The sequence below is a fragment of the Hemicordylus capensis genome, chromosome 6 (genome assembly GCF_027244095.1).
Source record: "Hemicordylus capensis ecotype Gifberg chromosome 6, rHemCap1.1.pri, whole genome shotgun sequence".
NCBI classification, from domain to species: Eukaryota; Metazoa; Chordata; class Lepidosauria; order Squamata; family Cordylidae; genus Hemicordylus; species Hemicordylus capensis.
This window is the reverse complement of record NC_069662.1, coordinates 151,244,204-151,262,132: the sequence shown is the minus strand read 5'-3', so window position 1 is coordinate 151,262,132 and position 17,929 is coordinate 151,244,204. Positions and strand designations below refer to the sequence as shown.

The following is a 17,929-nucleotide window of genomic DNA, read 5'->3' as shown; positions in this document are numbered from 1 at the left end:
AAATGTGGCTCAAAGCTCCTAGCCACGTAAAACACACATATATTTAAAAGTTAAAGAGGTGGAGATCCACTTCTACAGAAGAGTCTCGTTTGGGTGATTTTGTTGTTTGGGTGATTTTGCACCCCTAGGAATGCAAGCATCTGAACAGGTATCAGTTGGGTAGAATATTTTAGCAATGCTTATTAAGCCTCAGAAGACGTTTGTGCAAGCCTAATTGGGTGGTTGTGCAGGAATGTGGCCCTGTACATTTAGCGCCAAAACATCTCTATCATCTCAGCGCTCAAAGCCGCTTAAAGCAATGCTTAGTAGAGTTTCTCTTCATTGTGCCAGGAGGTACAGAGCTCTATACTTGAAAGTGCTTTCAGCATGAGGTGGTCAGTTGCTAATATTTCCAGGTTTTTGAAGGTGCTGTTGGTCTTTACAGTCTCTCTCTGGAATGGTAGCTTGTGGGGTGCATCTGGCTCCCAAAGCAATTGATCTCTCCCCTGGTGACCTTTGCAAATGTCAGTCAAGATGTAGTATTCTGTGTACCCACAATTTCACTCAGAGAAGCAAATTGTTTCCAGGCATTTATGATATACTGTATTTAAGTGCCCAGTGTTGCTCAGGCTTATGGTACGAGTTTCTTTTGTTATTGCATCCATATTGATTTTGTGGCTCTACCCGTTGTATATCTGCCTATCTGTGTGAGGTGGTTCTCGGGGTTCCTGGGTACCCTATGTTACTCGAAGGGTCCTAGGAAGTCACTTTGCCAAGTTTGGTCCAGATAGCTCAAAGCATTTGGGAATGTATAGGGGACAGGCACAGACACAGCAGCAAATATAAATTGCCTCTGCGTATATATATGTTTGTGTGTGTGTGTGTGTGTGTGTGTGTGTGTGTGTGTGTGTATGGAATTTATATTTGCTGATGATGATAAATATTAAAAATATATATATGTTGCTTTTCAGAAAAGAAGGGCGGGGGGAGCTCTTGAAGCTCTTCTCTTACAAGAAAAACAGTTCCCTCTCCCAAAAAGACTCACAATCTAAAAAAAAAAACATGACAGGAAGGCTGGACTGGGCTGGGATAAGAAACATTTATCCTCCCAACACCTATATCAGGCAGCAGCTATATAGGAAGATGCTGAAAGGCATCATCTCATACTGCATGGAAGGAAGCAATGGTAAACCCCTCCTGTATTCTACCAAAGACAACCACAGGGCTCTGTGGTCAGCAGAAGTTGACACTGACCCGACGGCACGCTTTACCTTTACTAAACAAGAAAGCCACCCTTTAAAAGGGGCCTGTTATATTGTTCTCTCTCTTCTGTATGCAGTGGCACAATGGCCTAAGCACATGTGCTCCAGAATATGTATTCCTGATACTTGGGACACTGGCAGGATAATTAAATGGTCCTCCAGAATACAGAATTTGATCAAGCCTGCTGTTATGTATGGATGTGAAGTATGTGCGAGTAAGAGATGTCCTTTTGTGATTGTGAGATGTAGGACTTTCCTGAAACTGGAAGAAAGACAATCATAGAGAATAAAATTAGATGGCAGTTGGGACCTAGATACAATTGAGTCAAGGGAGCCTGTACGAGTGGTTGAAACACAATTTCTAAGTGTTTGTCTCCGTTCAGTAATAAGTAATAATTAATGGTCCTTGTGGAAAGTCAACTAATAATCTTGTACATAACAGCTGGCTGTTACGTTCACACTGCAGAAGCCATACTAGTTTCTTTAGCTCTAAAATGGCTCTGACGCACAATCTCATCTTACACTAAGGTTAGGAACATGGATACTTAAAGTGCTTTCACATTCCTGATACTGAGTCTTGAAACATGCTCATAGGATATATGGGGAAACATCCATTGATCCTCCCTGTACACTTATTTGTTCTCTGAACATTGGTCCCTAGAGATGCTGTTCTGGAAATTTTCATGGATTTCAAATGGTGGAAGCAACATCTGGCTCTCAGTTTCAGTAATGTGATCCATCTAAAAAGCTTCAAATGAGTTCACATTTGTTTAGAAGCTGGAAACTTACATTGATTAGAAACTGGAAGGCAGCTGGTGCACATTTGTCTCCACAGGAGTGGACTTTCTTCACTTGTTATAAAGGTTGAGTTGTGTTAGCCAAGTACTGCCAAGCAAGAGTGTCGACTCAGGATAACTGAAGAGATTACTTGTATTTTTGCTGGATCAGTTCCAGGTCCACCTAGTTAAGTGCTCTTCAAAAATGGCAACACCCAGCAAGCATTGGGGAATCTACTAGAAATGGACCACCAGTGGACTACTGTCTACTTTCGGCCCATCCCTGCTTTGCAAATGGTTGATTTTTTTCAGCCTGAAAAGTAAAGGCAGAACATCTAGTTCATCATACCCTTTGTCCTGGGGTGTGAGCAGGTGGCAATTCTGGGATGGGAAGAGTTAAATATATCACTTGGTGCCAGCCAGGATGATGGGCAGGCTTCACTGTTGCACATCTCTGTCATTTCCCTCCTTAGCTGGAGCTGGTATGTGAAGCTTCTTTCCCCTTTTTTCTGGAGATATTAAAAAAATTCTACTTATTGCTGTTGAAAGCTCCGTGTAAAATCATCTCTTTTGCCCACTTAAATATATCCTCCCTGCCCCCCAGTGGTCTATTTATCAGTAGCCTTGTAAGTCCATTCCAAGAACGGGGTTTGGTATTAACTGTGCTACATACCCAGCAGTTCTGACAGGAAGATCACTGAGGCTTGTCGGAACAAACTGCTAAATTGAATTGTGGGTTTCAGCCAGACAGTGACTCAGAAGTGCTGAGAAAGGATACAACCCATCACTTGTGAGCTAGCTGGGAAATAGTTCCAAGATGAGTAAGAGAACTGTATGTGTACATGAATACTGAGGCCATAAAATCACCTTGGTAGTGTGACTCTTTATTTTTCTCTATCTTCAAGAATGAGGAAAATGTACACCCTGCCAGGAGAGCTGGTCTTGTGGCAGCAAGCATGCATTGCCCCCTTTGCTAAGCAGTGCTGCCCTGGCTGGCATTTGAATGGGAGACTACATGTGAGCACTGTAAGATATTCCCCTCAGAGGATGGGGCCACTCTGGGAAGAGCATCATCTGCTTGCTTGCTTGCTTGCATGCATGCAGAAGGTTCCAAATTCCCTCCCTAGGATATCCAAGATAGGATTGAGAGAGACTCCTGCCTGTAACCTTGGAGAAGCTGCTGCCAGTCTGTGTAGACAATACTGAGCTAGATGGACCAAGGGTCTGACTCCATAGAAGGCAGCCTCCTGTGTTCCTAAAATGGTGTGGCCAACCTCAGATCCTGACTCAACCTTCTTTCTGATGCTGACACACCCACGCCTTTAAAAATGATTGTAAACACTCGAGGACTGTTTGGCCCCTACTCTCCTCTCCTCCTGTAGGCTGTTAGTTTGGGTTGGCTTCAGTTTCCTGTAGTTGCTCTTCCCCCACTCCCTCAATTTTACCTACCTTTGGAAGCAAAAGGCCAACCAAGAAGACCCTGCAGTTACTTCAGTGCAGGATCTCCCCTTGCTCCAGATATTACACTTTGGTAGTAGTTCTAATATTCATGGTTAGGAGAGGTCCTTCATTCACATAACTGAGGGATCTCCTGAGTTGGGCATTCCCTTTCATTCATGGCAAGGAAAGTAGGGGAGGGGAGCAGCATGGCCCAAACATGTACAATCCCAAGGGCTGCTTTAGGGATATACAGAGGCGGGTCTCATGATCAATGAGACCTGCTTGTGGAGGGTGAGTGGGGAGAGCAGCCTTAGCCTGCTCTCCCAGCACATGAGCAGACAGTCTGCTCTGGGTGGCCAAAGCGGCCGCCCACATGACTGCTGACTCCATTACGGAGCCGGCGGGTGCTGGGGGGAGCGGGGGCCGATTGTCCTCTGGAAGCTCCAGCATGCCCTGCACGAGCGTGCATGGCATGCTAGCGAGACTCCCGGAGCCGGGAGGCGGCTTTTTGCCTCCCCTCCGGGGGTCTCCACATGAGTAGCCATGGTGCGGAGCCGCACCGCAGCTACTCATGGTTTTTAAAACCAGGTTTGCGGAGCCCTCGCTCTGCAAACCTGGTTTAAGGGCAGGGGTAGTTAGGCGGGTTACCCGCTTAGGAACCACCAGGCTCGCAGCTGAACCCGGTGGTTCACATGATGGGATGAAATTGGGCTAGCGTCTGCTAGCCCGATTTCGTCCCATCGTGTGAATAGCCTCACAGTCTCTTTCTCTCTCAAAGACTTGTGAGTTGCACTGTTAGATATTGGATCCCCACTGCTAGTTTGAGGTTCTTGTACAAATTGGGAAGGAAGACCAGTGAAGTAAGCCAGTATCTTCAGGAATGTGCAAGCAAGGCTGCAATCCTTCAGGGTCTGACTGAGTGGAAAGGAAAGTTTCTTTAGATCTGGAACTGGGAGGGAAGGCTTGGTTGTGGCAGACAGGGTGGAAAAGGGCTAGCCTCTTCTCTGGACTTTAAAATGATGTTACACCCCTCCTTGCAGTGGTACATATTTTGATCTTGGCTTTTTATAAGATGTGTGTCATCAGTGTGTCTTTTGTTAGTGTGGAAGTAATCTTCTTCCATTACAATTAAGTAATTTCTACCAAAAGTATATTTTTAAATTAAAAGAGCAACATTATTTCAGATTGAAGACAAATGAGAGGTTTTCAGAGAGTTGAAGATAATATAGTTGCACCATTATTGTCCATGGTATACACACTGGTTTGTTTTTATTCCTCTATTGCTTCTGGCTAAACTGGTTTTGCAACGTTACCACCATCAGTTCTTTAAAAAAACAATTGTCTGTTGTCTTCCACAGTGTAGGGAAACTAAAGATTAATTTGCTTACTCTAGAGTTAAGGAGATTTGAATAAACTGCTACCAAAGAAACTGAATCCCTCCATAAGCTTTATGTATTGTAGGTATTCTTAAAGGTTTAAACTAGGATTTCCACTCATTGCCTAGGCACAATGATATACTAATCTGGCTGTTGCCGATCATAAATCTACTTGCTTTCTTTAACTTATACTTTGACCTTCTTGCAGCTGGTGGTGAAGCGGCTAGGGTTTGATACTCGTGTAACTATCCTTGGCCACGTGCAAAGAGGAGGCACGCCTTCTGCTTTTGATAGGATATTGGTGAGTGAATCCAACCAGTCAGCATCAGTGTTCAGTTTCATAGTTCTTGATAGATGTTGCATAGTTTCTCATCACACACTATGCAGTGTACTGAATGAAGATGATGAACTAGGCAACACTTATTGCCATCCTTGAAGATATTGTTGACCCCCACTATGGTGTAATGAAGAAAGATGATGTTGGGAAGGCTAGAGGGTTAGGGTTAGGGCTCAAATTCCTCATTGGCTATGGAGCTCACTGGATGGCTTTGGAGCAATCACTTTATCTTAGCCTAACCAAGGTATGGTGAAGATAAAATGAGAGCAAGCTATAAGTGTCACCCTAAACTCCCTGGAGAGAGGACAGGACTCTAATGAGAATGAATAATACATGTTACAGGGGAAAATATCAGGCAGACTTCCTAACGGGCCGCATCTCTGGCAATGGAGTCTGAAAGCAGGATTTTTGGGAAGTGGATCTTGTGACCCAACTCCAGTATTCCCTGCTAAATGCACCTCTCCAGCACAACTAGTGGCTGATCAGGGTATAGCATGCATAAAGAGGTTATCAGGTATGATGGAAGCAGAGGCCATATAGATACATAGACTCTTGATCAACTGTGGCATTGTATGTAAAAGTGATGGGTCTAAATAAGTCCTTGGCTTTCTATGTGTTCCGCAAGCAGGCCATGGATATTTGTGGCCATAATATTGTAAGGTATTCTCTTCCTGTGTTTTATCAGACTGACACAAAAAAGAACATTCTGTAGATGCTTATTGGTATCAAAGTGGTTGTATCATCTTCAAAACCTTGTATGTGGATAGCCTTGCCAGTCCCTCTCTCCCCTTCAGGCAAGCCGCATGGGAGTCGAGGCTGTCCTTGCCCTTCTAGAAGCCACACCTGAAACTCCTGCTTGTGTTGTGTCCCTGTCTGGAAACCAAGCTGTCCGCCTGCCTTTGATGGAGTGTGTGCAGATGGTGAGTTAAAGAAAGGAGGCCATTGTATTAGTTCATTAATACTCTTTGGCTGGTGGCAGTCAATAGCCTATTGTTACAAGGGGTGACGTGAGCAGAACACTGAGAAGAGCACATGGGGCACAATGAACACTAATCATGTTTTCAGTGGTGGTAATTGGGTTTAGCAAATGCCAAGCAGACTTTAACAGCAAAAAAGGGGAGGAATGCTATCTGTAATCCAGATGCTTCAAAACAGGTTCCTAACCTTTTTAAAACAAGACTACCCCTTGTGAAAGTCACAAACCTTCAGCTTAGGTACCCCATAAAGACTGTGAATGTGTGTGCTCCTGTCACTGACTGACATCCAGACTAAATTACTCATGAGTACTCCCATTAAAATAAATGGGACAAGTAGGCTTGTCCCATTAATTTCAATAAGGCTTCTTATGAGTAACTTGATCTGGATATAAACCAGGGACTGGAGTATGCATGGGGTAGAGAGAATGGACAGAGATAATTTTTTCTCCCTCCCTCACAACACTAGAACCAGGGGTCAACCCGTTAAATTGAAGGCCAGGAAATTTAGACCAACCAAAGGAAGTACTTTTTCCACACACAGTGCATAATTAATCTGTGGAGTTCTCTGCCGCGGGATGTGGTGATGGCCACTAGCTTGGATGGCTTTAAAAGGGGCTTGGACAGATTCATGGAGGGCACGTCTATCAATGACTACTAGTTTGGTGGCTAAAGGCCACTTCCAGCCTCAGAGACAAGATGTCTCCAAATACCAGTTGAAGGGGAACAACAGCAGGAAATATGGCATGCTCTCAGGTCTTGCCTGTGGGCTTCTCAGAGGCATTTGGTGGGCCACTGTGTGAAATGGGATGCTGGACTAGATGGGCCTTGGGCCTGATCCATCAGGGCTGTTCTTATGTTCTTATAAGTGTAGCATTTAAGTGTGTGTGTATGCACACACGTACATAAAAACACAAATGGAAGTGTTAGGAAAACAGACCACTACAGTCACTGGTTCAGATCCCCACTAAGTTGCTCGTAAGCAGTCTTATTGAAATTAATGGGACAAGTTCATTTGTCCCATTAATTTCAATAGGAGTACTCAGTGCTGATTTTCTGAGGCTTGCTAGTCATCAGCTCTAGCACGTAGCTAGCCAGTCATGAGCAAATGAGGAGGATCTTCACTCTCCTCCCTCCCCTTTTGCAGTGGACTCATCGCTGAGGATGTGTAAGCTTCAACCTGGCAATCCTCAGATGGACGATGACTGTGGCTAGAGCATGGGAAGGCAGGAGGGGGACTCTGAGTACCCCCTGGGAGTCCTTCAAGTACTCCTAGAGGTGCAAGTACCCCCTGTTGGGAACTGCTGCTTTAAAAGAGCTTATTTGTGTGGCTGTTCTCTTGCTAGCTTGACTTGCATATCACAAGTGTGAAAGTTGCACTGTAATTTTAGATTGGGTCATTCTGTATGCGTGTCTTACCATGCATCACACAGGACTATGAATCTCTCCCATGCTTCCTCTTTCCTTCTTCATTCTCTCCCATTCATTCTCTCCTCTTTCTTTTGGAGAGGAGAGCTGGTCTTGTGGTAGCAAGTATGACTTGTCCCCTTAGCTAAGCAGGGTCTGCCCTGGTTACGTATGAAAGGGAGAATAGAAGTGTGAGCACTGGAAGAGATTCCCCTTAGTTGGTGGGGCCACTCTGGGAAGAGCATCTAGGTTCTAAGTTCCCTTCCTGGCATCTCCAGATAGGGCTGAGAGAGATTCCTGCCTGCAGCCTGGGAGAAGCCGCTGCCAGTCTGTGAAGACAATACTGAGCTAGATAGACCAATGGTCTGACTCAGTATATGGCAGCTTCCTATGTTCCCTGCGTATTTGAAAATGTCTGTCCTACCTTTTGTTTGCACTTGAACATCCAAGGCAGCAGCAGCAGCAGCATTGAATCTCAAACTCTAATAAGTATTTTAAAATGTCTGGAGTTGAGGACAGAATTAGGCTGCTTAAATTCCATTGGAATAATTTCAGTTTAAGTGGCATGTTTGAGCAGGGTTGCAGCTGTTGTCACCTATTTCATGTCACTCATTGAACTACTTTGTGGTCTTGGAACCAACTCTGGAGGAAGGTATGATTTACTAATGTAAGTAACTTTCTAAATTTCAAAAGACCCAAGATGTGCAGAAAGCCATGGATGACAGAAGATTCCTTGATGCTGTGCAACTCCGTGGAAGGTGCCGTACTGTTCTTCCTTTTTGTGTTGACTGCGACTGTACTGTGTTGCTTTCCGTTGAACCCTGTCTAATTGTATTTAGGGGTTATCTTTCATGGCTAAAGAACACGAACAAAATATATTTCCTTTACTATAATCCCTTTCTATGGGCATGATGGCAAATGCCTATGCATTTTTAAAAAACTCTTGCATTATGATACTTTGTTCGTAGGCTAACCCTCCACTGGAGAAGAAAAGAGCTGTCAGTTATTATCTCTGCTGAGTTTAAAATTAGAATTTCGGCATTGATTTCACAATTACAGAATTTGCTTGAATGGTATGGGGATATCAATAGTGGGGGTAGTTGCTGAAAAACAAATGTGCTTCCGGAAATATCCCCTTAAAAGGCAGATCAGTGGTGGTTCTTTGCCTTTCCTGAATGTGAGATGTTAGTAGTATAAAATGTATATGAAATATGTGCAAAGATTCATTGCTTCTTTTCCTTACAAGTAAGTGATTACTCTTCTTCACATATTTCACAGATATATGAAATTGTCAACAAAGCTTCGACTGCACCTTCATTAGAATGCCATAGACATGCCCAGAATGAAATACAGTTTCATGTATGGTGAACTCCACTATTTCTATGGTGAACTCCACTATTTATTTGACACTGTATTACATTTTTGCAGTTTTATCATTATTTTAGTTCAAAACAATAAGTGCTGTAAAAGGGAAATAAACACTCTAGTGCCTATCCTCTTGTTGAACCCAGGAGCCAATAATGATGTGAAGATTTTTTCTATGAGACTTTTTAAAAAAACAACCATAGGCTCGCATTCCTGGTGGTGCTCTTGCAACAGCACAAGTGCAAGCTGTTTCCCCATGCCTCTCCCTTCTCACTGCTGCTACTAGAGCTTCCTTCTGAAAAACATTCCTGAGAGTCAAGGGGCCTTTGGCATCAGTGCTGAATGCATTGCGGGTAGTTGCAAGAGTCTTTTAAGACACAGCAGGAATTTACTTGCCCTTCCCCCCCCCCTTTTTTTTTCTTTTGCATGCTACTTGTAGTGAAAGTGCTGTGGGTTCATTTTGCTTTTCAGTGTTCAGTAATCATTTTTGTGCTATAAAGCTGCAAACAGAGTTAGGATGCTTTTCATGCAAGGCCCGTCCAAAAGGAAATGGCAAGCAAGTCCTTCCAAGGCCTTCCAGGTCTTGGTAGAAAGCTTGTTTTAAAAATTGTTTTTAATTTCTATAAAAGCTTTAAGAATGGCTAAAGTAATTGTTCATAGCTGTTAAATGCTCTTTGTTTTTTTAAGACACAAAAAGACCCAGTCTCATATTTTAATGGTATATTGAAATGGCATCAGTGTGTTAAAAATGTTTTTGAAAACATTGTTTTCTTCTACAGGAGTTTTGAGAACAACTTGAATACCTACAAGCTATTGTCTACCAAAAGGCTAGCTGCTGAGCTTCCCAAGGTACATCTTGTATAAGCACTGAGTTGTCTGATCATTCCTTCTGCCCATACTAGTTGTGGCTTGCATTGTTGCTTGCTTGCGTAGCAAAATATAAGGGAGCAAAATATTCAGGATTTTGAAAAGCAATCTCCATAGAAACTCGCTACTGTGTGGTTGACCATGGGTTTTAGAGCAAGTTGAAGCATGATAGGCAGTGATGTAATTTTTGCCAATACTGAAGAACCTCAGTATTCGTGGGGGTTCCACAGTATACACGGTAATAGTTCTCCACTATTACCGTAGAAATGGAAACCACGAATACTGGATTATTGGGGCAATGGGATTGTGGGGGTTAGGTTCCCGGAGGCCCAAAAATTGGTTTTAAAAAAGGATTGAATGAGCAAAATAAAGTGCTCCACCATGCTCTGCAGGCCTCCAGCAATGCCTCCTGAAGTATGAAATCGCCAATTTTTGAGTTTTTTCCAGTGAATTTCCCCCATTTTTTCCATGGAAACGAGCCATAAAATGGTGGCAGGAAATTACCTCTGCGGTCATTTCCGGCTGCCTCAGACCTGCGAATATGCGGAGTTAACAACTTTTTTGTTGGTTTTTAATTGTGTATGCCAAGGCTTGGTGTCAATCACCCCACCGTGGATATGTGAAACCGCAGATGGTGGATCTGTGAATGTGTAGGTTCTACTGTACACTAGATTGCTTTAAGTACTGCCAGGTCTTCATTATGAAAGGATCCTTTCTTAAAGACCTTAGCCTCTCTGATAGCAATGATAACCAGTGATATGTTGAGCTTTGATATTCATGACGTATATATATATTTTATTTCATAACAAATGAACTTGCACACCTGCCAGGCTTCCAGTTAAAATGCAATTTATAGGCCTGAATTCATACATTGTTGAAGCCATCTGGAACCAGCTGGTGCTCCGGCATTGCTCCAGTGACATGGATTGGCCCTATACTTGCAAATTGGGGCACAGTAGATACTTGGAATGCAAATACATGGACCACAGTGGCAAGCAGATTTCATTAAAATGGGTCCCCATGTGTCTTTTCATCACACTTACATTACTGCAGTTGCCTGATTTGTTTAAAACTCCTGAACAGTGACAGTAGAGGATCAACTTAAAGTTAGTGTGCTAGTATGTATATTGAGAAAAAAGCATGTACTCATTTTGTTTAATGGCTAGATAAGTAGAAAAAGTCTGTAGCCGCAGTGTTACTTTTCATTCTTCTGTTTTCTTTAACAGGATGGTATCTCATGTAGTGTATGTAAAAACAAAAAACAAAAAAAAATTGCAAAATGATTGCCCTTAGCAAGATTTTGCTTGTTAAGCTTGCAGGCTATATTATTATTTTTGCATGGCAATAAGACTTGCTAGATGTGTACCCTAAAACTATGCACTTCTTGGCTCCGGGCTCAAATGCTCAATCCCTTTTCTTCAGTTTAGCCACAATCTTGATTTATGCCAAGCCTGACTTTGTAAAGCCCGGTTAGAATGCATGAGAGTCAGCTCTGTGAAGTTTAAGAATCCTCTAGAAAATGTAAACGTGCCAATTTTATTATAGTTTTTATAGGTGGTAAAAAAGCAGAAGAAAATGAACATGTATTTCAAGTGATGAAATCAGTTGAAATACTGTATACACCTCATGTTCAATTCCATCGTTTTGATATGCCTTGGCATAGGCAGACATGGTTCTTGGACAATACCCCCTTGCTGTGAGGCCTCCTCATTTTACGTGCAACAAGTGGCAGAAGGGGCTCTGTGCCAGACCTGGCCTGTTATACTACCAGACTCTTTAGTAGGGGTGGCATTCTGTGACTTAAAACGGTGGAGTGAGCATGGGCAGATGTGCTATTTTGCTCTCTTCTCTCTTGATAAACTGGCAGGCTAATGAGAATTCCAGCCATTCCTGCACTAGATTACAGTCATCCCTTGCCAACTGCTAGGGTTCCATTCTGACAAAACCTTGCCGTTGTCAGATTTGCAGTTGGCGAGGCATTAAAGTCTATGGGAAATTTGGGGTGTGCACGGAACCGCCAAACTGCGGTCCGGCGCTGGGGTGGGGGGTAGCTTTAAGAGCGGCGGGAGGGTTTACTTATCCCTCCCACCACTTTCCCGCTCTGGCGCCGTAATTGTAGGAGTAATTGGGGCGGCAGGATACCTCCCTGCTGCCCCTTCCCCCTGTTGCTGTAAAAAACTCCCAGGAGTCCTTTGCGCGCTCACGTCACAGAGACGTGAAGCGCGTGCATGATGTCTCTGTGACGTGCGAGTGCGCGCAAAGGACTCCTGGGAGTTTTTTACAGCAACAGGGGGAAGGGGCAGCAGGGAGGTATCCTGCCGCCCCAATTACTCCTACAATTACGGCGCCAGAGCTGGAAAGCGGCGGGAGGGGTAAGTAAACCCTCCCGCCACTCTTAAAGCTACCCCCCACCCGAACTGGACCACCCAGGTCCGGACCGCTCCGGAGGCATTTACAATGGCCTCTGGACTGGTCCGGGCCCATCCCTATGGGAAATGGGGTCAGGGGATCTGTGACCACAAAAAGACCTAAAAATAAAGGAGGTAATGATAACCAAACTGCTAAAAAAAATCCTGTGAATTTGCCAAAAGTCATCAAGAAGAATGAGCAGATCGAACCTTTGCAAATCTTTTGAGCTCCAAAGCACAAAATCACTCAAAGGCATTTTAAAGGCATTTGCTATGGTTTTGGATGCTGCTGGGTACTAGGGATGTGCCAAAATGCCATTCAGAGTCTGAATTGCCAGCACAATCCCTTTAAAATGAGGGCTTCCACTGCCTCTTTAACAAGGAGGAGAGTAGGTCCATACCCCCTGCTCCTCCCACTCTCTGCCACTTCCATAATCCTGGTGCTCCTCCCAGATATCTTCACGAGCTGGCGGGGCGTCTCCTAGCTGCCTCTGCACACAACGCTGGCATGCACATGGCCTCCATTTGTATTGCGAAGTGTTGTTGCCCTGTGATATTTTTATTGATTATTGTTAGTTGCTTTAATTATGTTATAAAAAGTCAATAAGTATAAACACTGGAAAACTGTTTCTGGCTGTACCATTGCAGACTGAATCTGGGGGTTTGTGTGATTGAATGCTTTTCCATATATTGGGGGGGAAAGGTTCTGTGCACATAGAGAGTTAGATGCCAGGAAGATCAGGCTGTTGGGCATTGTCATGTGACCCTGCCCTGCATTCTGAAGTGGCACAGCCCAGACGTTTACTGCCTTATCTTTTGTTTGGAGATAAGCCAAGGGCTGCAACAGCTCTTGGTGAGGGAGGGCTTGGGTGAGCATTCCATCCGCATGCCAGAGTTCTGCATCCTGATACAGCTAGACCCACACAGAACTCTAATTCAATTTCTTCACTCAGACCATAATTAATCACCCTTTGTCCATGTGCGACAGCCACATAGAGACTCCTAATCATTGTTCTGTGTTGACTGTTACCATATGGTGAGCTCTTCATCCAGGTTTATTTAGTATGCAAGTGGGGCAGATTTCTCCATACCAATGCAAACTTTTCCTGTCAGACACTTCTGCGAACATGGACAAAAATATATAAAATACTCCAGGCACATGAGATCAGCTGTTCCATAGTGGCTTGACCTATCTTAACCAACACTTAAGTAGGTTGATTTTAAAAGTGATTTTTCCATGGTGGCTGTAACATGTAATTTAGCCTTGAGATTGACATCTGGACCATTCATGATCCAATTGCATAAATTTTAAAAAAATGTGGGGGACCTTTCTCAGTTAAGGATAAGTCAGACATGTGTGTTTCTCTCTACACACACACACACACACACACACACACACACACACACACACGCCACCCCACCTTCACAGAGTACAAGATCTGGGGTGTTGCATTAAAAATATCATAAGAGGAACAGCAGTCAGGTTTTCTCAGTTGAAAGAAGATTCATGAACTACTCAGAATCTGAAAATGGCTGCATCATTCCATATGCTCACCTTCCCTTTGTTTTGCTTCTCAGCTTGCCAGGAATTTGACATCTAGTTCGTGATGGCAATTTATCTGAAAGCAAAAAAGGGAGCTTGATTGTTCTGTCCAGCATTCTTTGTACACAGGCCATATAACTACATTTAGTAATTACTGCACTAAGAAGAAGGTAGCTCTTTGAAGAGCTGCATACGTTTTGGACTCGAAGGAACCAGAATTGCATGTCCATTTCCTGGACACCGAGAAGTGTTTAGATCTGGATTCAAAGTCTCAGCTGTTCGCATTAGTACATGAGAACCTGTGCATACCAGAAAAGACATTTCATTGTGATAGTTCCTGTTAGCACAGCAGAGCTATACCTTTTGTTATGAATACAGAGTTGCTAAATAGATATAGTGCCTTCTTGGTGGCCGTAGACCAGGAAAATTAAATATCATCTGTGTGCAAAAACCAAAACCTGTCACATTCATAAATTGTTTTAATGCAACACAGAATTCTTAGGAATAGATTGTTGTTGGCTAGAGAAAACATATTATTTTAATACTTGCATTGTTTGAACTTTGTCATGCAGTGACTGCAGAAGATTCATTTCATGCATTCATCAAGGGTGCTTAAGAAGTGCACCTCAAATGTAGAAAAGCAGATGAAAAACTTGGTGATGTGATGGCAACCTTGTAACGTTGAAGATATTTATTGTCAGATGATAGAGCCCATGGGCACTTCCAAATGTTTGTTTGTTTGTTTGTTCAGTTTTTATACCACCTTTCATAAAGCATCCTAAGGCAGTTTACAAAAGTTAAAATACAATGAAATTCCATAAGAATCACACATAAAACCTTAAAATCAGTTAAACAATAAAAATCATAGAGCACACACATAAACCACCACCACCAGAAACAAGAGAAACAAGAGAGCTGAGAGACCTGGCAGCCCCTAAGCGGTAAAAGCTTAAACAAATAAAATGGTTTTTACATGCTCTTCAAAAGCAGCCACAGATGTCAGAGTGGGCATTCACTGGGAGAGCATTCCAGAGCCTGGGGGCAACAACAGAGAAGGCCCTGTCCTACGTGCACAACATCTTCACTTTGCTCAACATTAGCACACACAGCAAAGGCCCTCCTAAGGAGCTTGTTGGGTGGGCAGAAACCCTTGCGAGTAGGCGGTCCTTCCTTAGGTATCCAGGGCCCAAACTGTTAAAGGCTAAAAGGTTAATAACCAGCACCTTGAATTGGATCTGGAAACATATTGGCAGCCAGCGCAGCTCTTTCAAAAAAGATGAAATGTGCTCTGAGCAAGCAGTTCCAGAGAGAACCCTGGCAGCTGGATTCAGCACCAACTGAAGTTCCCGAATATTCTTCAAGGGCAGCCCCATGTAAAGCACAATGCTGTAATCCAGCATGATTTAGGCATGAGTAATAATGACCAGATCTCTCTTCTCGAGAAAGGGACTCAGCTGGCCCACTAACCAAAACTGTGTAAAGGCACTCCTGGCCACCACCTCCACCTGAGCATCCCAAAGCGGAGCTGGGTCCAGCAACACTCCAAAGTTGCACACTTGCTCTTTCAAGGGAAGTACAACCCTGTCCAGAACTGGTTGCTTCATCCTATCCTGTTTGGCCTTTCTACTGACCAATGGAGAGCAGAAGGCTCCCAGCACTGGGACCATTCAAATGCACACAAACACACCCCAATCCCTATACCTGAGAGGCGTTCCAGAAGGATACCATGGTTGATTGTATCAAATGCCGCTGAGAGATCCAGCAGAACCAACAGGGACACACTCCCCCTTTCTAGTTCCTGGTGTAGTCCATCCACCAGGGCAATCAAGTTTCAGTACCAAGCCCCAGGGCAGAAGCCAGATTGAAAAGGGTCTAGATAATCCATACCATCCAATACACTTTGCAGCTGCACAGACACCACACTCTCTATCACCTTACTTAAGAAAGGAAGATTTGAAGCAGGCTGATAGTTATCAAGGGAGGGCTTTTTAAACAGTGGATTTACCACCTCTGCTTGAGGCTCAATGGCAACTTGCCCTTAATGAAATAATAATTGGCTCCAACTACTTGAGCCAACTAATGGCGCAGTGGGGAAGTAACTCGCCTGGGGAGCAAGAGGTTGCTGGTTCGAATCCCCACTGGTATGTTTCCCAGACTATGGGAAACACCTATATCAGGCGGCAGCAATCTAGGAAGATGCTGAAAGGCATCATCTCAGACTGTGAGGGAGGTGGTAATAGTAAACCTCTCCTGTATTCTACCAAAGACAACCACAGGGCTCTGGTCACCAGGAGTCAACACCAACTTGACGGCACAACTTTACCTTTACCAACCACCTACCTGTTACTTCCCTGGCAGATTTACTAGCCATGAAGGGCAAGGGTCCAGTGTGTATGAAGTTGCCCACACACTGCCTAGGATCTTGTCCACTTCCTCAGGCTGCACTAACTGAAAAGAATCCATCACAGTTGGACTAGATGGCTGCCGAGGCACATCTCCTGGAACTGTGAAAATCCTGGAGTCCAAATCGGCATGGATGCGAGCGACTTTATCTGTGAAGTGATAAGCAATCTGGTCACAATGGGCTGCTGATGGTTCTTCCCCCATCATGTGGGGGCCTGTGTGAAGCAGTGACTTTGGTACATGAAACAGTTCTGCTGGCCTACATTGGGCAGACTCAGTGGAGGCGAGAAAAAACATTTCTTCACCGCCCCCCCCCCACAGAGTAGTCCCTAAAATGGGCTCTAGCCCATGTTTGGTCAGGAAAAATAAGTTTTTCTTGAGGTATTATGGCAATAAGTAAGTAATTATTTCTAAGCCAATGCCAAATGGCATGCAGCATTGCATGCATTGGTTCCAACGGCCAAGGAAATGACACTGCAAAAGACACTTTGCATGCAAATCATGATTGGTTTTTTTTTAATGCATCCTCTATTCTGAGAACGTTTTTTTCCACTAAGCTAATGCAGGAGGTTGTTCTTTGGTTTTTTTTTGTTTTTTTTTAAATTAGGTTATATACAATGCATGGCATTTTAATCTGGATATGCTGCTGAGACTGATTCCTTCAGGCTTCATGTGTGCAATGCAAACTTGGAGCAGTAGTCTGTGTTTGGGTTACCTGCTACTTGGTTCACAGTGCATTATGTTTTATAAAAATGTGATGCTTTTGGAAGGTAAGTGGCATGCCATGTATTCTTTTTATAGATTTGTAGGTATTTGTCAGTTTTGATTTTTTTTAAAAAGTGAACTAAACATTCAGAGTTACTGCACAATGTTGTTGTTAGTAGTTTCCCCGGTTCTTCAAAGCAATCCCTATTGGGAACAACATTCAGAGAGAAACGTAGAGCAGTGGAATTCAAAATTATCCAGTGGTTTTATTGTCTTTTTTAACATTTGCCTACTTAAAATCTGGAGTAAGTATATTATTGAACTAAAATGAGTGGGCTGCTGACATATCTTTGAGTCCACAATTGGTTGTCAGGTTTGAAAAAATCATACTACTGTTCCTATCCCATGTGCTTTTATATACCTAAGGATATTTTCTCTTCTCTTTCAGAGTAACTTCAATGTCGCTATTTTAAATGTAGGGGCTCCAGCAGCTGGGATGAATGCCGCGGTCCGATCTGCAGTAAGAACCGGTATAACAGAAGGACACAAAATGTTTGCTGTCACTGATGGTTTTGAAGGCTTTTCTAGGGGGCAGGTTAGTGTATTCCAAATACTGTCTTTTAACATAGTACTATGGGAAGTACTTTAAAAAAATCAAAACTGGCCGTCAGGTTTTAATACCAGGCCCCCAAAGTGGCTTACACAATTCTTGTTTTTAAAATAAAAATTTGTACTAAAATAGGATTAAAGCCAAGCAGAGGTAGAGTTTTCACTGAAATTTCACCTAAAGTTAAAAAAGAAAAAAGAAAAACAGAAAATATGGTAGAGTGGTGGTTCTACCTTGGGCAAAAATTTTGTAGAATTTAGAGAGAAGCCAATATTCGTTTCTCCAGAATGCCAAACACATGCAACTTGTAATACAAAAGACAACAACTTGTAATCTAATTAATCAAGTTGTTATGTGATCTAGGGGTATGCTGCACCTCCCTCTCCAGCACAACTGCACCCTATCAGATCGCTAGAGAAATAATTCTCTAGGCTAGTAGCTATTTGCAGGGCTGCTTATAAATGTATTCATTTTTTTCCT

At 43.3% G+C, this 17,929-nt stretch overlaps 1 protein-coding gene across 3 annotated transcripts in view; it reads left to right on the top strand.

The window, feature by feature from the left end:
* The window catches only part of PFKP (phosphofructokinase, platelet), a 94,655-nt gene that overhangs the window by 53,981 nt on the left and 22,745 nt on the right, over positions 1-17,929 (top strand). For all 3 annotated transcript variants that reach the window (XM_053260909.1, XM_053260911.1, XM_053260910.1), the window contains exons 10-14: positions 5,042-5,134; positions 5,965-6,090; positions 8,245-8,309; positions 9,696-9,765; positions 17,291-17,437. In XM_053260909.1, coding sequence (XP_053116884.1) covers positions 5,042-5,134; positions 5,965-6,090; positions 8,245-8,309; positions 9,696-9,765; positions 17,291-17,437 — 501 coding nt within the window. The remainder of the gene's footprint in view (positions 1-5,041; positions 5,135-5,964; positions 6,091-8,244; positions 8,310-9,695; positions 9,766-17,290; positions 17,438-17,929) is intronic.